The 23,572-nt window shown below is 36.0% G+C and overlaps 1 protein-coding gene across 2 annotated transcripts in view; it reads left to right on the forward strand.

Moving 5' to 3' along the window:
• Positions 1-23,572, forward strand: part of NUCB2 (nucleobindin 2) — a 40,233-nt gene that overhangs the window by 11,121 nt on the left and 5,540 nt on the right. For both annotated transcript variants that reach the window (XM_027563399.1, XM_027563400.1), the window contains exons 3-11: positions 7,596-7,739; positions 8,325-8,432; positions 12,230-12,356; positions 17,733-17,836; positions 19,062-19,247; positions 19,545-19,635; positions 20,222-20,280; positions 20,378-20,470; positions 21,617-21,706. In XM_027563399.1, the coding sequence (XP_027419200.1) occupies positions 7,596-7,739; positions 8,325-8,432; positions 12,230-12,356; positions 17,733-17,836; positions 19,062-19,247; positions 19,545-19,635; positions 20,222-20,280; positions 20,378-20,470; positions 21,617-21,706 (1,002 nt within the window). The remainder of the gene's footprint in view (positions 1-7,595; positions 7,740-8,324; positions 8,433-12,229; positions 12,357-17,732; positions 17,837-19,061; positions 19,248-19,544; positions 19,636-20,221; positions 20,281-20,377; positions 20,471-21,616; positions 21,707-23,572) is intronic.

Consider the following 23,572-nt stretch of genomic DNA (forward strand, 5'->3'; position numbering starts at 1 on the left):
GTCCTTCACTATCCCCCAGATTTTGCTCAAACTCACGTCCATTGAATTGGTGATGCCAATCCAACCATCTCATCCTCTGTCGTCCCCTTCTTCTTCTGCCTTCAGTCTTTCACAATGCCAGGGTCTTTTCCCATGAATTGACTCTGCATCAAGTGACCAAAGAATTGGAGCTTCAGCTTTAGCATCAGTCCTTCCAAAGAATATTCAGGATTGATTTCTTTTAGGATTGACTGGTCAAACCAGGCCACTAGGGAACTCCCCCAAATAGCCTTTCATTTTAATGCCAAATCATAATTTAATCCTTTTGAAGATGTATTAAATGGCAATTAAATTCAATTTGTGAGAGACCAAAAAATGCAAAAACTCAGTCTAAAGTAATGGCAGTAGAAATAGCTATAATAAAGTTCATGTATGTGCTGGCAGTAAAGATTATGTTGCTACTGCCACTTAGTCAACCACTTTTTAATGTTCTGTTAATTGAAAACCACTCTGCTTTCTGAGATGTTAAACTGAGGAATTAAGTTCATTGTCAGTAATTTGATAATATAAACAGAGAAAATATTCTAGTTGGAAAGATTTTTATGCTGAATTTTAAGAAAGCGTGTGAGAATGTGTGTGTGGGTGTGTATGTGTATCTACACACTAATCAAAAGAAAATTGGTTTAAAAATTATCAAAAGAGACCTTAAGGCAAATTAGGATATAAAGGTCACTCAAATGTGAAAAAGATTAAATCTACCAGAAACCTAGAAAATCTTGTTTGTGTACATTTAAAAACACAGCCTCAAAATATTTAAAGGAAAATGGACAGAATTATAAGGAAAAACAGATAAATCCAAAATTAAAGTGCAAGATTTTCACTTTTCTAGTATGATAATAGTCATTTTATCTAGACAAAAATGATTAAGAATGTAAAAACTGGATAATTATTGAAAAGTTATAGAGCTTAGATAATTTTAAAACTTACATACTTTTAGAGTAAATTATGCTTGAAATTGTAATTGTTCCTTTTTTAATGCTCACACTTCTTTTACAAGCTCAGGTTTTTTGCTCTATTTTTCATTACTTTAAAAAAAAGTTGAAGTATGATTCACATATCTTAAAATTCACTCTTTAAAAAGTGTACAGTGTCTCACACTCTGTCCAAAGTGTGAGACGTTCCTGGCTTTACTTCATTTTTACTATATCTAGACAGGAAATTTTATTGGTAGTTGATTTTTGTGTTCTTTGTATCCCACCACCTAAATCTTCTATTTGACCTACCAAGGTAGTTTTCAGCTGGCTGAATAAGCAGTGTTTGGTTTAAAAGGCATTTATAAATCATATAGCTTAATCATTTCTTACAATTGGTGTGAATACAAACAATTTTATTAGTATTTCTGATAATGTAGCAGAAAAGATCTACACTTTATTCAATGGAATTAACTAATAATAGAATCTAAGAGTGTAAATAATACTGAGGTCTAATTGAATTCTCTTTTAAAAAATTCATTATTTTAAAAAATGAGGAAACAAGCAGGGAAAGTTAATTGACTGACCTATGATCACATAGCAAGTGGATAGTGTATACACCTAAATTTAATTTGCCTTACTCTTCTTAGGTATAACACCTTTTACAAAAATTAGAGTATAATTGCTTTACAATATTGTGTTAGTTTCTGCTGTACTACAAAGTAGATCAGTTATATGTATACATATATCCCCTCCCTTTTGAGCCTTCTACTTCCTGCTAGTGGTAAAGAGCCTGCCTGCCAATGCAGGACTTAAGAGATGTGGGGTTTGATCCCTGGGTCATGAAGATCCCCTGGAGAAGGAAATGGCAACCCACTCCAGTATTCTTGCCTGGAAAATTCCATAGACAGAGGAGCCTGGCGGGCTACAGTCGATGGGGTTGCAAAGACACACGACTGAAGTGACTGAGCATGCACGCATTCCCTTCCGCTTGAGCCTCCCACCTCCCCTGTCTCATCCCTCTAGATCATCACAGAGCACCAAGCTGAGCTCCCCGTATTAGAGAGCATCTTCCCACTTGCTGTCTATTTTACACGTGGTAGTATCATCCATTTTTCTTTTCCTTGAGGATCCAAATTTACTTTTCAGATAAGCATTCTCTTTGTCTCTCATTGCAGAGGAGGTTTGTGAATAACAGAGCTAAGGGAAGCAGTATGCTTTCAAATGTTAGCTGCTTCAGAACCACCTGTAGAGCTTGTTAAAATAGAGTTTGCACCCCTCACCCCCCCACCTCCCTCAAAGATTCTTTGATTTAGATGATCTGGAGTAAACCCTAATAATTTGCATTTCTAACAAATTCCCAAGTGGTGCTGGTGCTGCTGGCTCAGGGACCACCACGCTTTGAGAATCACTGTGTAAAAGCAGACATAGGCTTCGGAGTCAGTCACTCCCAGGTCCAAACTCTGGATCTACCACTTACTGCCATGTGACCCAGTTCAAATTTTTTAACTGATATGTTTCAGATTCCTGTACTTTAAAATGGGAATGATAGTATTTATTTCACAGGGCCATTGTAAGAATTAAATTAATGTAATAAAAAAATTTAGCATGATTAGTATGTAGTGTGTGTGTGTGTGAAAGTTGCTCAGTTGTGTCCGACTCTTTGCGACCCCATGGACTATACAGTCCATGGAATTCTTCAGGCCAGAATACTTGAGTGGGTAGCTGTTCCTTTCTCCAGGGGAGCTTCCCAACCTAGGGATCAAACCCAGGTCTCCCACTTTGCAGGAGGACTCTTTACCAGCTGAGTCACCAGGGAAGTACTTAGTAGACACTCAATAGATGGTTTCTGTTGTTATTTATAATAAGCCTAGGACTCAGTTTGGAGAAGGCAGTGGCAAGCCACGCCAGTACTCTTGCCTAGAAAATCCCATGGATGGAGGAGCCTGGTAGGCTGCAGTCCATGGGGTCGCTACGAGTCGGAGGCGACTGAGCAACTTCACTTTCACTTTTCACTTTCATGCATTGGAGAAGGAAATGGCAACCCACTCCAGTTTTCTTGCCTGGAGAATCCCAGGGACGGGGGAGCATTGTGGGCTGCTGTCTATGGGGTCGCACAGAGTCGGACATTACTGAAGCGACTTAGCAGCAGCAGCAGCAGGACTCAGTTATATGTTTATGCACCATAAACTCATCCACTGTTTTAGAGCAGATGCTCAGAGACTTTTTGTCACTTGGAGATTCTATCAGGACACATGCACACAGACATTTTCATATACACACATTCCTCCATGACTCTCTTCATTTTATGATAGACTTGAAAAAAGAATGAGAGAGTAGAAATGACAAATTGGTGAAGCGATTCCACTTCCAAGACTGTATTTAACTAAGGTTTATTTTCATTACTCTCAGGCTTCTATTGTGTATTGAAGTAAAGGTGGACACTGTAAAAAAGGGCATATTTAACACCATGCAACTTAGCTTCCAATTGCTAAGCAGAACTGTTTATTAATGTATGTGCTATATGGTGGGAAAAGGAGAGCCTGAGTAACGTGGGAGATGAACCCAGGGTGGAGGAAGGAGTCTGTGTGAAAGGGTCTTTTAAACTCTGGATTTACTGTATCAAGTGATAGCAGTCACAGCTCCTGGTAGGGTTTGCAAAGTGAAGTTATGGAGGTGTATCACCGAGCTGACTTTCCACATGCACATTGTAGAGACTATTCAAGTCATTGAGCTTCCCTGATGGCTTAGCAGTAAAGGATCTGGCTGCAGTGCAGGAGTTGCAGGAGATGCAGGTTCAATCCCTGGGTTGGGAAGAGTCCCTGGAGGAGGACATTGTGACCTACTCCAGTATTCTTATCTGGAGAATCCCATGGAGAGAGGAGCCTAGTGGGCTACAATCCATAGGGTCACAAAGAGTCGGACATGACTGAAGCAACTTAGCATGCATGCCCAAATCATTTTAGCAATTATTCATTTTCTAACTATATGTGTACCATGTTAGGGGCCATTGAGACTCAATTAAGCCCCAGAAGTATATGTAGAAAACATCAAAATTGACTTGAGCAGTTAAGTCATAACTTGGGCTTTTCAGTCGTGATTACACTTAAAACTCTAGTGTTGTCTAATAGTCATTAGATTGGTCAGCCTGTTTACAGTGGCATAGGGGACTTGCAAAGGTAAACAAAAATTTCAATTCAGAATTAAAAAAAAACTAACTCACACTTTTTAAATTAGTTTTTTAAAAGGTAAAAGGTATAGCTAATAAACACTTGAAAAGATGGTCAACATCAGTAGCCAATAAAACAAACTCACAATAAGATACTGCTTCACACCCAGTAGGTTGGCTATAATAAAAGATAGACAATAAATAGCGTGTGTTAGTAAGGATGTAGAAATTGGAGCCCTTATGTAGTGCTGGTGGTAGTGGGAAAAGATCTAGCTGCCATGGAAAACAGTTTGGCAGTTCCTCAAGAAATTATAAATGGAGTTACAGAATTGATCTAGCAATTCTCCTCCTAGATATACAACAAAAAGAATTCAAGTTGCTGCATCAAACACAGTAACTGGAACATAAATATTCATAGTAGTATTATTCATACTAGCCAAAAAAAGTACAAGTAGGACTTCCCTGGTGGTGCAGTAGCTAAGAATCTGCCTGCCAGTACAGGAGACATGAGCTCGATTCCTGGTCTGGGAAGATTCCACATGCTGTGGAGCAACTAAACCTGTGTGGCACAACTACTAAGCCCATGCTCTAGGGCCTGAGAGCTGCAACTTCTGAGCCCTGGAGCCTAGAACCTGTGCCCCGCAGCAGGGGAAGCCACCACAATGAGAAGCCCGTGCACCACAATGAAGAGTAGCCCCCACTCCCTGCAACTAGAGAAAGCCCACTCGTAGCAGCAAAGACTGAATGTGACCAAAAAATAAATAAAATTTTAAAGCAAAAACAAAAAAGGAGACCGTTTATTGTAATCTTTAATTAAAAAAAGAAAGCAGAAATAACCCAAATTTTCATCAACTGATGAACTGATAAAATGTAGAATATCCATACAGTAGAATATCTATTCAGCTGTAAAAAAAAAAAAAAATGAAGTGCTGATTCATGTTACAACATGTTACAACATTTAGCATAATGCTAAATGAAAAAAGCCAGATACAGAAAAGGCCATATGTTATATGATTCCATTTATATAAAATGTCCAGAGTAGGCAAATCTATATAGACTGAAAGTAGATTTGTGGTTGCCACAGACTGAGAGAATAGAGGGAATGGGGAATGACTGCTAATAGGTATGTGGTTTCTTTTTGGTATGATGAAAATGTTCTAAAATTGGATTATGTTGATAATTGCACAGCCTTTGGAATATACTAAAAACCACTGAATTGTGTGTTTGGAAAGGATAAGTTTTATAGCATGTAAATTATATCTCAAAAGAACAAAGGCAAAACATATACCTATAGTGGGCATGAAGCATGAATGAGAAATAAACCTTTGTTATCATAAAAAATCGTTGTGAGAAGAGGAGGTGATTCATGGCCAGGAAAAGATTCTGTGGAAAAACAAATCATCCTTCTGTTAGAGATTCCTAACACTGAGTAGCCCGTCACAAGTCCTCAAAGTCTTACGAAGATGGGAACATATTTAACTACATTGAGCCAGTATCTCTCCAACATTTCATTATAAGTAACATTTACTCACAACAGTCGTGTTGAAGGACTAGTGTCCTAGAGAAGAGTGAGTCTTGGACTTGAGTATACTTATGTAAGGATCACTTGGAATGTTTGTTAAAGCAGATTCCAGGGTCCCACCCCAGAGATTCTGACTCTAGAAGTGTTGGATGCAACCTGAGAATTTGCATTTCCAACAAGCTCCCAGATAATTTTATCCTTTAAGTTTGAGAACTAAACTTTGAGTAGCATCTTTATAGAATAGACAAATCCTGTACCTTAAATGGGAGAATTTTCTGGCAAGTGAATTGTATCTCAATAATGATGCTAAAAATTTTGATATACTAGAAATAGCACTAAAATGTGAATTCTAGTGATTTTGTTAATTCAAGACAATGCTGTGTGGGTGAATTATTTCCATTAAAAATTTCTTCATCTGTAAAATGAGTCACTGCTATATCCTACCTAGGGTTGTGGTGAAAATGAGGCAGTGTATTCTCCCAAACTGTGTTCTGTGGATAAAGACATGTTACTTAAAAAATTAAGTCCATGGTCAGCTAAGTTTGGAAGTCTCTGAATTAAATAATGCATATTCCAGATTGATGGTCAGACCATTATTTTTTACTTAGATCCTGTTATCAGTCTATGTATATCAAATAAATTAAGTATGAGCTTTTCATTCATTCTAATTCTTGTAGTAGAATTAGAGCTACAAATATCCTTATGAAGTAGAAAATTAATAAGCAAGATTTGAACAATGTATTTCTTTTAAAGATTTACTTATTTATTTTTGGCTGCACTGGCTCTTGGTTGCTATGTGCAGGCTTTCTCTAGCTGTGGAGAGCGGGGGTTATCTCCAGTTGTGGCGCTTGGACTTCTCATTATTGTGGCTGTCTTGTTGCGGGCACGGGCTCTAGGCATACAGGCTTCAGTAGCTGCAGCACATGGGCTCAGGAGTTGTGGCACATAGGCTTCGTTGCCCAGTGGCATGTTGGATCTTCCTGGACCAGGGATTGAACTGATGTCCCCTGCCTTGCAAGGTGGATTCTTAACTACTGGAACACCAGGGATCCCCAAGATTTGAATAATATTGTGGGACCAGCACTAGTTGTTACTCTTTTGCTTCAACCCTGTTACATCCTGCTTGATATTTTATTGACCTATTTATTTGAAAAATTAATGACCAAAAAGAACTTTGTCATATGTGAGAGGAGAAGAGGGCAGCAGAGGATGAGATGGTTGGATGGCATCACCAACTTAATGGCCATGAGTTTGATCAAACTCCGGGAGATAGTGAAGGATGAGGAAACCTGGCATGCTGCAGTCCATGGGGTCACAAAGAGTCGGACATGGTTTAACGACTGAACAACATTGGCTATGATAAAATAATGTCTGGTAAGGTTAAGAGAATATTTGTAGTCAGTTATTTGTCTTTTTAAATCAATTTATGTTCATAGAGCAAATTACTTTCAAAATTAGATCAAAGCTAATTTAAATATCATATCCAGAAGTAATTTTGGCTCTTTTGTATTTTAATTGAGAAAAAATATATAGTTTTCCCTTCTCCCTTTCTTAAACTTGGGCTGTTTATTTTTTTAAAAATAGAGTTCCTCATTACCATCTTTATTTGAAACTTTTTAAATTAACCAAATGTTTTCTTATATAAGCAGTTTAAACTTTAAAATTTTGTTTACTTGTCTTTTTAATCTTAGCTGAAAAGCATTTCTTTCCTGATTTTCTTTAGTGATCTATTTTAAGCATTATTTTTGATGTTATAATGTATTCTTAACCCCTTTCTTAGAATTCTAGAATTCCTAGAAATTTTAATTCCTAGAATGAAGCTCCCTAAAGTTGAGTATATTATATTATTAATGGTGGTATTATTAATGTGGTATTAATGTGATAATGTGGTATATATATATATAGTTTGACAATGTTTTTTCAGAACCTTAATATAATTGTACCTTTCTTTCAGATGAAGTGGAGGACCATCCTTCCACAGTGCTGTTTGCTCCTGGTTACGTGTGCGCTTCCTGCTCTTGAATCTGTGCCTATAGACATAGACAAGACAAAAGTGAAAACTACTCAGCCTGTGGACAGTGCAAAGATAGAACCACCAGTAAGTGAAATGACAAAGATAACCTTGTGGGAAGAACTTTAACTAAATTTATTATTTATAAAATTGGAAATTTAGGAACTATTTTTCAAAAAGTAGTAAAAAGTATAATGAATATGTTGTTGTTTAATATGAGAAAAAATTTATTTAATGTAGTTATATTAGATACATATATCTAATTAGTATATTAGATAGTATATAAGAGAATTAACCATAATACATTTCCAAGATGGAGATAACCAGCCAAGAAAACATTATGTTCAGAGAAGAGACAGATAACAATGAACGAGACAGGTAACAATGGGGTAAACTCAATAATTTTAATATTATTGGTTAAGTCTACATTGTCTAAGTGGTATAGAAAATTGGCTTTTACATAGGAGTAAAACATGACATTGGTTCTGATATAACATTCTTCATTTGAGAAATAGTTTTTTAACTTTGACTGCCCAAACTGTCAAAGTAGGTTTGTCTCAATACCATATTTCTAGACATTTTTTTGTTTGTTTTGTTTTTTAGGATTGAGATCTTTAGATACAGGGAAGGAAAAACTTTCAGAAGAGTTATTGTTTGTTTCTTAATTTGAAGGATACTGGACTTTATTATGATGAATACCTCAAGCAAGTGATTGATGTGCTGGAAACAGATAGTCATTTCAGAGAAAAGCTCCAGAAAGCAGACATAGAGGAAATAAAGGTAAATGTAATTAAATAATTGTTTGACAAATATTTAAGCATGCCAGACACTGAGCTAAGTATTGGGATTACAAAGATGAGTCTCATTTGCAGCCCTTAACTCAAGGGAGACTAATACCAAGAAAAAGATTACTACAATGAATATATGATAAGTGTATAAAGTATTTTGGAGATATAAGATTGGACACCTAATTCAGTATAAAGCAGTGGGGGAATGTGGGTCATCTTTCTTCCTAGAGATTATGTCTATTTCTTGAAGATGTGGCTGAGAAAAGGAGAAAGACTGGGAGGCATCCCAGGCCAAGGTGCAGGAGACATATAGAAACCTGGGAGTAGGAAATGTTTCTGGAAGCTAGCCTGGGAAGTGGAGGCCATGATTGGCCTAAAGATGAGCTTGGAAGGCATCATGGGCTAGATGACAGAGGGTCTTGTACATCATGGTAAGAGACTCAAAACATGATGGGAGGCCAGCAGGAAGCTATTCAAAGGTTTAGAATAAGTTTAGTTCTGGTGTTTAATCAGATCCAGATTAATAGAAGATGTCATGGCCCATATCTTATCTCAATAGGGGAGGTTTAATTTGCCTCTATCCTAAGAAGCATTTATTGGACATTATCTTAGTCCATTTATTAGACATTATCTTAGTCCTAGACCTCTCCTTAGTACTCATAATAAAGAAAAGAGATTGTAAAAAACAAGATCTGACATGAGAGATTCTTTAAAAGCCCATCCTTGAAGGGTGAAAGTGAAAGTGTAGTCTCTCAGTTGTGTCCGACTCTTTGTGACCCCATGGACAGTAGCCCGCCAGACTCCTCTGTCCAAGGGATTCTCCAGGCAAGAATACTGGAGTGGGTTGCCATTCCTTCTCCAGAGGATCTTCCTGACCCAGGGATTGAACCTGGGTCTCTTGCCTTGCAGGGAGATTCTTTACCATCTGAGCCACTAGGGAAGCCCATCCTTGAAGGGTAATGAATCCATTTAATTTGGTTTATCTTAGAGTCAGAAGTAAAAAAAAAAAAATCCAATGATTTAATTTTAAACTTTCAGTTATATCTCTCAAGATAGTTTTATTGGTTTGCTTATGTTATTTTTATCTGTTTTTAACTTTCCTAAAAAATTGTCTCAGCTGTTTCTAAAATCAGAATTAGTGAACTTTGTTTGAAGGAAACATTCTGGATCAAGCATCCTTCTTATTTTAGTTTCTGTCCCTGCTCTGGGCCCCTTTTGAAAGTCTGACGTGCATAAGGTTGTGGCTACTATCAGAGCCTGTGTGTGGCTTTTAGTTCACAGCTTTCCTCTTGGAAGCTGTGAACATTTCTGGGAGAATGGTAACAGCCTTATGCCAATAATTCCCTTGAATTATCTCTATTTTATTTTAGAATAACCTTTTTTTTTTTTAATTGACATATATTTGACATATGGTATTATATTAGTTTAATGTTTAGGACATAGTGATTTGACATTTGTATACTTTGGGAAATAGTTACCACAATAGGTCTAGTAACCATCTGTCACCACACAAAATTAATACAATATTATTGACTGCACACCCCATGTAGTATGTTATATCCCCATGGCTTATTTATTTTACATCTGGGAGTTTGTACCTCTTGACCCCTCTTCACCCATTTCATTTCTTCCCCAGCCTCCCTCCACTCTGGCAACCACCAATTTATTCTCTGCATGTGTCTGTTTTTCGTTTGGTTTAGTTGGTTTGTTCTGTTTTTTTAGATTCCACATACGTCAGGCAGCATTTTTTCTTTCTCTGCCTGACTTATTTCACTTAGATAATACCCACAATCTCCTGAATAATCTTGTGTTTCCTTGAAAAATTTATTTGAGCTATGGAACTAATTTCCTGGGATGAATGATATCTAATATAGAGCTTTCAGTGTCTCTTATCTACAATACTTCAGTTAGGACTAAGAGCATTATTTGAGGGCTAACAAAAATGTGGATAATGGGAGTTGCTATATAGAGATAACCAGGGAAGGGAAGGCAACTAGCTTGTCTTATTTGGTATGGGAATACTTTTATAACTGTCTCCCTTTCACAGTCAGGTCCTTTTCTTTATGGGGTTGTATCGGGTAAGGGGGGGAGACAAAATGGAGTGAGTTAAACAGTTATTTAATGAAAAAGAAATGAGTAAAACTAGACGACAAAACCTAACCCAAGAGAATCATTACAAACAGCTAGGCAATTCCTCTTTTCTCAGGAAAAACTGGGAAAAAAGTTAGAAGTTGTCCTTTCCTTTTCAGCTAAGCATTTTGAAAGGAGATTCATACTGCATTTCTTCCCTTACCAAACATTGCTAACTGGGAGGATCATGGCAATACCTGTGCCGCTTCCCTGAGTGTGCTTTTGTGAAGGATGTCATGACTTCTTCATTGCCAGATCTAATGCACACATTCTATTCCTCTTCTTACTAGACTCCTTTATTTTATCTCAGTGGTTCTCAAAATTTTAAATTGTTAAAACGGATTTCTGGGCCCCACCTCCCAACTTTATGATTCAGTAAGTCTAGGGCCTGCGGATCTGAGGTTCCCAAGTGATGTTGGTGCTTCTGCTTGAGAACTGTTGTTTTATCAATAATAGTGACCATCTCTCCTTGAAATATACTACTCTTTTTCTTCTGTAGCAGACTATTCTCTTGGTCTCCTTTCCCCACTCTGAACATTCTTTCTTGGTCTCTCTTGTGGAGTTTCTTTACCTTCCCTTCCTCAGCAGGCCCCCTTGACTCAATCCTGAAGGGTTTGTGTGCCCGATTGCTAGTTAGACTTGCAGTTTATGATTGCAAATGCATTTATAACAAGAGAAAGTAAACCACTAACTATTTTGTTTCTTAAATTTTGAAGCATGTATATATTCATCTATGAAAAAAGTAATCAAAGGAGACAACCAAAAAAGATGAATTTTGATAAGTTTTTAATATATGGGATGACTAAAGCTTAAGGAAGCTATGTTACTTTAAAAAGCTTTATCAAAATATAATTAATATACCATAAAATTTGCCCCTTTAAAGTGTACAATGCAGTGGTTTTGATACATGTACAGAGTTATATAACTATCACCACTATCTAATTTTAGAACATTTTTGTTTCCTCTAAAATGAAACCCTGTATCCATTAAGCAATCTCTCCCCCTTTCCTCTCCTCAGCCCCTGGCCAACATTAATCTAATTTGTATCTCTGTGGTTTTGCCTGTTCTGGACATTTCATATGAGTGGAATTATACAAAATTTGGCCTTTTGTGCCTGGCTTCTTTGACTTAGCATAGTGGTTTCAATGTTCAGCATATTGTAGCATGTATTGATATATTCCATTATATGGCTATTCCATATTTTATCAATTTATCAGTTGACGGACTGATAAATTGGGTTATTTCTACTTTTTTTAGTGTGAAATTGCTGCTGTGAACATTCATATTTAAGACTTTACGTGAACATATGTTTCTACTCTTTAGGTATATATCTAGGAATGTATTTGCAGGATCATATGGTAACTCAGTGTTTAACTTTTTGAGGAACTGTCAAATTGTTTTCCAAAGTGGCTGTACCATTTTATAATTTAAGTTACTTTTTGAGTTTCTTGTTTTTGCTTTAATTATGGCTTTTAGATGCCTTAATTTAGAGTTAAAAACTGAATTTCTTCTGAAAGAAATGTTGTTTGTAATATCAAATTTATCTCAATGAGTCAAAGCATTTATCACTATTTTATCATAACCCTATTTTAGATATATTGTATCTTATATAAAAATCCAATGGAATAGATAACATTAATTTATCATTTTTGTTAACAGAGTGGGAGGCTAAGCAAAGAACTGGATTTAGTAAGTCATCATGTGAGGACAAAACTTGATGAACTGAAAAGGCAAGAAGTGGCAAGGTTAAGAATGCTGATTAAAGCTAAATTAGATTCTTTTCAAGGTAAGTACTAAAGAAAAGGTCAGAAAATTCCAATATTTGGTTTTGAGGTCAGTTTACAGACCATGTTCCTTTAGTCAAAATTTAATGTTAGAATTGATTTGGCTTCTCTTAATTTTTAAAATGTCATTCAAAAATCAAAATGATTGCCCTTAAATAATTATATCAAAAAAGGAAGAATGAAAAATAATGAATTAAGCCATTGCTTTAAAGAGGAAAAATAACATCAAGGGAGACCAAAAGAAAGTAGGGGAGAGAAACTAATTAGAATAATTTCCATAGATGAAATAGAAAAATTGTCAGAGTTAGCTCCACAAAAACACCAGGTTCAGACAATACCAAAGGCAATTCCACTAAACCATTAGGGGGCAGATTGTCAGTGCTATTTAAAGTATTCCAGAGCACAGATGAAGAAGGAAACTTCCACACTCTTATCATGTATTGATGCCAAAACCAAAATTATTGGATATTAAAAGAATACTCTGTCATAGCAAGTGGATTTATTTTAGGAATGCAAGATTAACTTTTTAGGAAATCTAATATTATAAATTATTATATGTGTAGATACAGGAAGAAAAAATTTTTTGGTGACAAAAGAACTTGCAAAGTCAAAGGACAAATAATTAATTGGAATAAACCTTTCAAGTTTGTATTTAAAAAAAATTATATTTATCTATTTATGCATTTCTTTGGCTGTGCCTGGTCTCAGTTGTGGCATGGGGTATCTTTGAACTTCACTGTGGCACGTGGGATCTAGTTCCCTGACCAAGGATCGAACTTGGGTTCCCTGCATTGAAAGTGTGGACTCTAAAACACTGGACTACTAGGGAATTCTCCTCAATTTTTAAAAAAAAATTAAGATAATTATTTTTGGTAGAATAGAAGGTTCGTAGCAAGATTGAGGGGAAGGTACGGATATTTCCCATATACCTCCTGTCCCCCAACGTTCACAGCCTACCCCAATACCAACATCTCCCAACAACTGATGAACCTACACTGACACATCATGGTACCCCCAAATCCATAGTTTATATTTCACTCTTGGGGTTGTACAGTTTATGGGTCCACGTGAATTTATGATGACATGTATCTACCATTATAGTACCATACAGAATAGTTTCACTGCCCTAAAACTCCTCTGGCTCTGCCTATTTATCTTCCCATATTCTAATTTAGACTATGAGGAGATTATACAGCTAAGAAACAGAGTTTTTGAAATGTGAAGCTATCTCAAAGAAAGTTCATACGATCACCTCCATATATTCAGAAAAGGCATTTGACAAGAATTAACACATCTAATTAATTTTTTTTAAGTCATAAAGTAGTAATCAATAGATACTTCTGTAACACGATCACGTATGTCCAGCTCAGCTACACATACTTATTGGAGAAACACAAATATGTATTTTAACTAAAATCAGAAACAAAACAATGCTCACTGTGTCACCACTACTAATTAATATTGTATTGGAGGGTACTAATCAATTATACAAATGAAAAAATTGGAGGTGAAGTAAATGGAAAGTAGGCAATAAAATCATCTCTATTTGCAGATAATAGACACTTGGAAAACTCAATGTAATTGTCTGAAGAACTTAGTATATACAACAGGAAAATTCAGCAAGTTAAACAATATACAGAGGGCTTCCCAGGTGGTGCTAGTGGTAAAGAACCCTCCTGCCAATGCAGGAGATGTAAGAGACACGAATTTAATCCCTGTGTAGGGAAGATCCCCTGGAGGAGGGAATGGCAACCCACTCCAATATTCTTGCCTGGAGAATCCCATGAACAGAGAAGCCTGGTGGTCTATGGTCCATAGGGTCTCAAAGAGTTGGATCCGACTGAAACAACTTAGCATGCACACAAGCAATATATAGAAATCAGTGTTTTTTCATATGTGCAAACAACAGCCAGTTAGCAGATGTAATGGAAAAGAAGACTATTGCACAATACCAACAAAAATAAAATACCCAAAATAAACCTATTAAGAGATATGAAAGACTTACAGATAAAAACTTGAAAATGCTCCTGAAAGACACAAAAGTAGACTTGAAAAAACAAGAAAGACATAGCATTTTTCTGATACAAAACTCAGTATTATAAACATGTCAATTCTTCCTAGGTTAATTTATAAATTTAACATGATCCAAATAAAAAAGATGTACATTTTCCCCCTGGTACTGGCCAAATTAATTTTAAAATTCATATGAAAAGGAAAACAAACAAGAAAAGCAATATGCCTCTTAAGAAGAACAAAGAAGAAGGACTTGTTATATTAGATATCAAAACATATCACTGAGCATCAGACATTAGAATTCTATAATTTTGTCATGTAAGTAGAAGGACCAGTGAAACAAAATAAAAATTCCAGAAATAAAATTAAATACATATGGAATTTCATGTGCTATGGTGGTATCTCATTAGTGAGATAAGTGGTCTTAATAGAGTTGGATAGCCATTTGGAAAAAGGTATAGTTAGATTTATATCTCATATATATCAGGATAAGTGCTTATGTAAATCAAAGATTTAAGTGTAGAAAATAAAACCATAAAAGCAAAGTTGACAACATAAATGAATTCCCTTATTGTCTTGGAATGGCCTTTCTAATTATGAATCAAAACCCAGGGGCCAGATTTGGCAAGTGAGATACCCTACAAGCTGCCTCCTGTATCCTTATAATATGCCTGTATAGGTTGGTTATCTGGGTGGTTCATTGTCATCAATAAATATCTGAATATTTACTAAGGGCAGAGTATCAGTTTTTAAACTCCAGTTGCATAAAAATCACCTGGGAAGCTAGTTTAAAAACACAAATTACTGAATCTCACCTCTATATATGCTGATTCTGGGGATAAGTAATATGCATTTTAAACATGTACCTCTGGTCAGTGGGTCATATTGGAGAAATTGTGTGGAGCTGCTGCTGCTAAGTCATTACAGTCGTGTCCGACTCTGTGCGACCCCATAGACGGAAGCCCACCAGGCTCCTCTGTCCTGGGATTCTCCAGGCAAGAACACTGGAGTGGGTTGCCATTTCCTTCTCCAATGTGTGAAAGTGAAAAGTGAAAAGTGAAAGTGAAGTTGCTCAGTCATGTCCGACTCTTAGCGACCCCATGGACTGCAGCCTACCAGGCTCCTCTGTCCATGGGATTTTCCGGGCAAGAGTATTGGAGTGGGGTACCATTGCCTTCTCCGATTGTGTAGGGCAGTGGTTCCCAAACTTTTTGGTACCAAGGACCAGTTTCGTGGAAGACAGTTTTTCCATAGACTGGAGGTGGTGGGGATGGTTTCAGGATGATTCAAGTGCATTACATTTACTGTATACTATATTTCTATTATTATTACATTGCCTCCACCTCAGATCCCTGGAGAAGGGAAAGGCTACCCACTCCAGTATTCTGGCCTGAAGAATTCCATGGGCTGTGTAGTCCATGGGGTTGTAAAGAGTTGGACACGACTGAGCGATTTTCATTCATTCATTCATCCCACCTCAGATCATCAGGCATTAGGTCCTGGAGGTTGGCGACCCCTTGTGGCTCAGACGGTAAAGCATCTTCCTACAATGTGGGAGACCGGGGTTCGACGTCTGGGTCGGGAAGATCCTCTAGGGAACGAAATGGCAACCCACTCCAATACTCTTGCCTGGAAAATCCTGTGGATGGAGGAGCCTGGTAGGCTACAGTCCATGGGGTTGCAAAGAGTCAGACATGACTAAGCGACTTCGCTTCACTTCTTCACTTCACTTCAGTGTAGAGGGTAAACTCTCTGCTGGTGAATAGACTTAGAAAACAAGTACCAAATACTCATTATCCTGAAACTAAGGACATCAGTGAGAGGTAAATTAACTCATACCATCCTACTTCCTGTAGTCAGACACACAAGGCAATTCTGTCCTTGAAGCCAGGCTTAAGGTGGTTTGAGATTTCTTTGCATTTAGACAACTTCCATCTCCTTAATCTTGGCAATGTTTTCTTTATTCCAAAACAGGGGCTAGATTTCATTATCTAAAGTAAACTGACTTACATCCTTAGAAAGGTTATAAATATTTTCTCCTTGATTCACAATTTATGAGTTAAAATTTCTGATAATTTGAAGAAGGGCTTAATTTGAAAGTGAACGTCGCTCAGTCATTTCTGATTCTTTGCGACCCCATGGACTATACAGGCCATGGAGTTCTCCAGGCCAGAATACTTGAGTGGGTAGCCTTTCCCTTCTCCAGGGGATCTTCCCAACCCAGGGATCGAACCCAGGTCTCCTGCATTGCGGGTGGATTCTTTACCAGCTGAGCCACAGGGATTGGGGGGGTGTAATTTTTAAGGTAGGCAATAGATTCATATGGCCTAAAACAAGAGAGTATAAGAAAGTTCCTGGATAGTTTTGTACATTATTAGTTTCCACTGCCCCCTAATACCATCCTTCCTGAGTTTCTTTACTCATACATAATCAAATACAAATGAAAGTTCTCATTTTTCCTCTCTTTTTATGCAAACAATATATACAATATACATTTTCTGCCATGTATTTTTCCTTTAATAATATATTTTGGAGATCTTTCTGTATTAATATGCAGAGACCATCTTTTTTTTTTTTAGCAGCTGCATATATTTCCATTATATAGATATATCATAATTTATTTACCAGAACCCTGTTGATGGATATTTGGGACATGGGGAAAGGGGAGGAGAGGGTGAGATGTATGGAAAGAGTAACATGGAAACTTGCATTACCATAAGTAAAATAGATAGCCAATGGGAATTTGCTGTGTGGCTCAGGAAAGTCAAACAGGGGCTCTGTATCAACCTAGAGAGGTGGGATGGGGAGGGAGACGGGAGGGAGGTTCAAAAGGGAGGGAATATATATATATACCTATGGCTGATTCATGAAGAAGGAAATGGCAACCCACTCCAGTGTTCTTGCCTGGAGAATCCCAGGGACGGTGGAGCCTGGTGGGCTGCCATCTATGGGGTCGCACAGAGTTGGACACCACTGAAGCGACTTAGCAGCAGCAGCAGCAGCATGGCTGATTCATGTTGAGGTTTGACAGAAAACAACAAAATTCTATAAAGCAATTATCCTTCAATAAAAAATAAATTAAAAAGAAGAAAAAAGATTTTACTGGAAGTTACACTGATAGTCAACTAGTCTTTCTTGAAATAACATTAAAATGCACACATTAAATTGTATTCCATTCCAGATTCAGGGGTATTATCTTTGCCTAGAATAACAATGTATGCAATATTCTTAAAAAAATAATTAACCTTTAATCTAAAATGTCAAATTTTCTTATAAAATATGAATTTTTATTCTTATGTATCATTTATATTAATGATTCTAGCTTCTAGTAGCTTATTGTTTACAGTTTTCGCATTTTCTTTCAGATACAGGTATGGACCACCATGCTCTTCTAAAACAATTTGATCATCTAAACCACCTGAATCCTGACAAGTTTGAATCTACAGATTTAGATATGCTAATCAAAGCGGTGAGAATAATTGTCAAAATGTATTGTTTTTATTGTACCTTTGAGATTTTGTAATTTGACAAATTCCATGAAATGGTAGTATAACTTTTATATACTGTCTAGAATATCTTTAAAGGGAGATAGTATAACCCTTATTAGTACAGATAATAATGTGGACATACAGATATGTAATCCCTTGCCAACAATTCCAAAATCCAAAATACTATAAAAATGGACACCTGGCTTGAATTCTAATAAGGCTGTTTATAGTTTTTTTCCTAGCTTACTTAATATGAGTACTCATAGATTTTGATAAGGAAGTACTAATCTATTTATACTCTTCATTAGTGTTACATAATATTGCATATATGCCATATCTTTTCTAAAATCTTGAAGATATTGAAATATATCTGGCCTCAGGAATTTTAGATAGCAGTTCGTAGACCTCCTGTGTTATACTGTATGGAGTTAGCAGACTAGATGTTCTAGTCTGGGTATTCTTACATTTAGTTAAGTTGTTAGAAACTATTCTAGTTCTCTATATGATACCGATTTGATACAGTCTCTTCTTTCTTCTTTTTAAAGTAAATTTGTATATTACTTGCTTATGTGGAACTTTCTAAGGTTGAAACTAGCTTTGAACTTTTAGCTTCTTTGAATGCCTACACCTCTGATAGTGTTGATTGGTTTAGTTGCTGAGTCATGTCCAACTCCTTTTTGAGCCCATGCACTGTAGCCCTCCAGGCTCCTCTGTCCGTGGGATTTCCCAGGCAAGAATACTGGAGTGGGTTGATGTTTTCTTCTCTAGGGGATCTTCCCGACCCAGAGCATGAACCTGCGTCTCTTACACTGGCAGATGGATTCTTTATCACTGAGCCTCCTGGGAAGCCCATCTCTAACAATAATAATGACTGAATTAGAAGGGTAGAATTTAAAACAAAAGTTGAGTATGTAGACTCTGATGCTGGGAGGGATAGGGGGCAGGAGGAGAAGGGGACGACAGAGGATGAGATGGCTGGATGGCATCACTGACTCAATGGACGTGAGTCTGGGTGAACTCCGGGAGTTGGTGATGGACAGGGAGGCCTGGCGTGCTGCAATTCATGGGGTCGCAAAGAGTCAGACACGACTGAGCGACTGAACTGAACTGAATACTACCTTCTGTTAGAGAGTATGCTATATGGAAGAAGATTTTATTCATATTTGTAAGCACATCTTCTTATTTAATTTAAATATTGCTTTATAGGCTACAAGTGATCTGGAACACTACGATAAAGCTCGGCATGAAGAATTTAAAAAATATGAAATGATGAAGGAACATGAAAGGAGAGAATATTTAAAAACACTGAGTGAAGAAAAGAGAAAAGAAGAAGAATCTAAATTTGCAGAAATGAAGAAAAAACATGAAAATCATCCTAAAGTTAATCATCCAGTAAGGACTGTGACTTTACCTATGGCTGATTCATGTTGATGTATGGCAGAAACCAACACAATATTGTAAAGCAATTATCCTTCAATTAAAAATAAATGAATTAACTAAAACAAAACAAAATATATATAAAATCATAATTAAATGAAGATAGTTCTTTGTGCCAGATAGTAGAATTTTATCATGTTATTAGTTCTTAAAATCTTGAGTTAATTTTTTATAGTTTTTCAATTTTGCATTTGAGTCTCTATATATGGATTACAGTTTGTCTTATGTGTTTTTTTAAAAATTGATTCACAGGGAAGCAAAGATCAACTTAAAGAAGTGTGGGAAGAGGCTGATGGATTGGATCCTAATGACTTCGACCCCAAGACATTTTTCAAATTACATGGTAACAGAGTTGATACAAATATTAATATTTATATCTTCTGTTTGAAAAATAATAGATGCTTTAGTCTTAATTGATTTCTGCTAAACTTTTCTAGTTGAGTCCTATTGGTAGTAAATCTTTAGAGTTTTTCTCAAGGGTAGTATAATAGTCTTTATTACTGGTCTGTAGTATAAAATATTTTAGTTCAGTAGCTGTCTTTATACTTGCTTTTATTTTTAATCATTATATGACTTCCTGCAAGTTTCTCTGTAAAGTGAAGGTATTTCTGTGACTAGCTAGGTTGCATCTCACAGACATTAGGCTGTAATACTAAAATATAGTCTTAAAGCACATTGCTTTATATTTTGGGAAAAATTGGTTAACATGTATTTTTCTCAATGACTATGGTGAATTATGAGTAAGTAGTGAATTGTTATCAGTTGGACTGATTGGAGGCTTCATAAAAAGAAAGAAACCTTTTTCTGTAGCATGTTGTTGCTTTATGTAAGTAATATTTTTGCAAACCACTTGTAATTAGTTGTACTTTAATTATCTATTTTCTAAGGCATTAAAACCAGTTTTTGCATTTGTAACTTTTAAACTTTAGATGTCAATAGTGATGGCTTCCTAGATGAACAAGAATTAGAAGCCCTATTTACTAAAGAGGTAAATGAGTTCATTAAGTATTCAGTGGCTTTGCTCTCTCTTTTTTCCTTTTATTATCTTCCTTTCTTTTATGTTGGTTTTAAAATTTTCTTTTTAGTTGGAGAAAGTATATGACCCCAAAAATGAAGAGGATGATATGGTAGAAATGGAGGAAGAAAGGCTTAGAATGAGGGAACATGTAATGAATGAGGTATGTTTGAAATGTTTACCTGTTACTTCTGTGGATGATTCAAGTTCTTGCAATAAATCTTATTGTTAAATGGAAAACAAATATACAGAATAGATATATAATTGTATTTTGCATTTTTGATTTATAAGTCAGTATATTCCCTTAGTGTAAATAAAATTATTTTGTAACTACTTTAAAGTGTTTTAAAAGATTAAGATGCTCTGCATATAAAAGAATGCTATAAAACATTCTTTAGAAGTAAAAAATTAATTTTTGCTAAGAAATTAAAAACTCAATGCCTTAATGGTTTATAACAATAAATATTTATTTCTTGTTCATGTTATTAAGCTAAAAACTCTCAAAGAACTATCATAGACAGGATAACTTAAGCCCATGGTTTTTGTTTTTGTTTGTACTGCACAGCTTATGTGATTAGCTTGTGGGATCTTAGTTCCCTGACCATGGCTTGAACCCAGACCCTTGGCAGTGAAAGTGTGGAGTCCTAACTGCTAGACCACCAGGGAATTCCCCAAGCCCCACTGCTTTGCTTCAGTGCTTTTCACCTGATATTTGAGCTATTCATGGTAAACTGGGATTTCTGTTGAGTGCTGGCATCTTACATAACGAATGAATTTCTTTGGCCATCATAGAGTTCAATTTTGTAACTGAATTTGCCATAGTTTATAAGAGGCACTGAAAAGGATTTGGAAAGGTTGTCAACTTCATCTTTGATTTAGTTAGTTGTTTGTTTTTAGGAAAAAAACGCTGTGAGCATTTAACTTAAACTCCTTTATTCTTGCCTAAAAAAGTCCTCTTTCTGGAAAGAGGACTAAGTGCCCAAGCACTTAGCTTCAAAAGGAATTATAAATGGTGTAGGGAGGAAGGAAAATAATATTAGTCTAACCAGCCATATCAGCAGACTCAAACTTGGTGATCTTTGGGGATTTCAGGTATTTTCAAATTTGAATTATATAGAAGAGAAAGTTATCTATTTTCTGATTCAAGTATGATATTGAGTGTTCTGTTTTTTTTTCCTCAGTTTCTATGGATGTTAGGCTAATGCTAATTGCTGTATGTTTATGTAGCAGCATCTATTAGAAGAATTTCTAGTGTCTAAATAATGAGAAAGAGTTATTTTATTTTCCATATACATTTTCCTTTAATCAGGTTGATACTAACAAAGACCGATTGGTGACGCTAGATGAATTTTTAAAGGCTACAGAAAAAAAGGAATTTTTAGAGCCGGATAGCTGGGAGGTAAGAGAACCTACTTGAAATGGGATGTATGGTTCAAGAAATTTATTTCAGTTTATTCCCTTTTAACTTTTATTTGCCATTATGTTTGCATGGATAGTTATACCATCTTGGCTTTTCACATAAAATGTCACTATAAAATAATGAACTCGATTTCTTGAAAAGCTGTGGCAGCTGATCTCTACTAATAATCACATTGCATGTAATTAGAAGTCTTTTTAAAATTGTACTTACGTGTAAAATAATGTTCATTCTTGAAAATTAAAAATATGGATACATTCAAAGAGTGAATTGGAAGTTACATGTAATTGTACCATCCAGAAGTAGACACAAATTATGCATTGTGTTATGCAAGTTTGGAAATCCTTTGTGTATTTAGTATTATGCATATATATAGCATACAGTGTATAAATAGTGTCTGTCCCATTTTTCGTTTACATATATGTATAAATTCATATCTATATATGTTTTAAATGGCTTTATACTATATAAATGACTTTGTGAAATTCTGTTTTGTAAAATTTAGTGATATTTCATGAAAAATTTCCAAAGCCATGTCTCAAAATCATGATTTAAAAAATGACCACTTAGTATGCAGTTGTGTGATAGCATAATTTTTATAGCCATTCTTCCAGGTTTTAGACTTTTTTTTTTTTGCTGTGATAAATAACATTGTGATAACTATCCATTTGTTCATGTATTTTGGGGCATCTGTGATGATTTCCCTAAGATTAATTCCTAGGAATAGAACTTTTCTCAAGTTTTATGAGCAGGTTTTAGTTTCTAAACATAGCTGCCAAATTGCTCCCCACCAAAGGTATTTGAATTTATATTACAGTTTACTGTGTATGAGTGCAGACACGTCTTGAAAAGAATGGTCGAGAGATACCAACCAAAGTAGACTGAAAGGAGAACATTGTCTTTTCCTATATAAAATACAATTACCTTTTTAGTTAGTTTGAAATAAGGTGACAACTGTCCTGGTTTACCTTGGATTGAGGAGTTTCCCAGGATGTGTAACTTTTCAGCGTTTTAACCTGGATGGTCTTGGACAAATTGGGACAGTTGGCCATCTTAGTTTGAAACTAAAAAAATCAGCTTCTTTGTTGGTTTTAAGTTTTTGTCTAACATTTGAACTATTTCTGGACATGGGTGAAGAAGAAGAATGTTCAGATTATTTGAACATGAATTCCCTTGAACTGGATCAATAGATAATTACATACCTTTTTCACGTTGACTTAATTTCAGATTTACAAAAAAAGCTGCAAGAATAAACAAGGAATTCCTGAACACCTTTTTGTTTTGAGAGTTCTGCATGATGCTGCTTTAACCTTAAATACTTGAGGGTGTTTTTTCTGCAAAGAAATATCTTATATAATCACAGTAAGATTATCAATGCTACACACAATACTATTCTCTCATCTCTAGATTTTGTCGAGATATTTGTCAATTTTCCCTGTATTGTCCTTCACAAAGGAAAATCCAGGATCATGCATTGGATTTAGTTGCACTGTCTTTCTAGTGAATCTGAAAGTTTCTGAGTCTTTGTATCTCATAGCATTGATATTTCTAAAAAGTTGTTCAGTCACCCAGTTGGGTCCGACTTTGTGACCCCATGGGCTGCAGCACGCCAGGCCTCTGTGTCCCTCACCATCTCCCGAAGTTTGCCCAAGTTCATGTCCATTGCATTGGTGATGCCATCCAGCCATCTCATCCTCCAATACCCTCTTCTCCTTCTGCCCTCAATCTTTCCAAGCATCAAGGACTTTCCCAATGAATCAGTTGTTCCCACCAGATGACCAAAATACTGGAGTTTCAGCTTCAGCATCAGTCCTGCCAACGAGTATTCAGGGTTGATTTCTCTTAAGA

Source organism: Bos indicus x Bos taurus, chromosome 15 (genome assembly GCF_003369695.1).
Source record: "Bos indicus x Bos taurus breed Angus x Brahman F1 hybrid chromosome 15, Bos_hybrid_MaternalHap_v2.0, whole genome shotgun sequence".
Taxonomy (NCBI): Eukaryota; Metazoa; Chordata; class Mammalia; order Artiodactyla; family Bovidae; genus Bos; species Bos indicus x Bos taurus.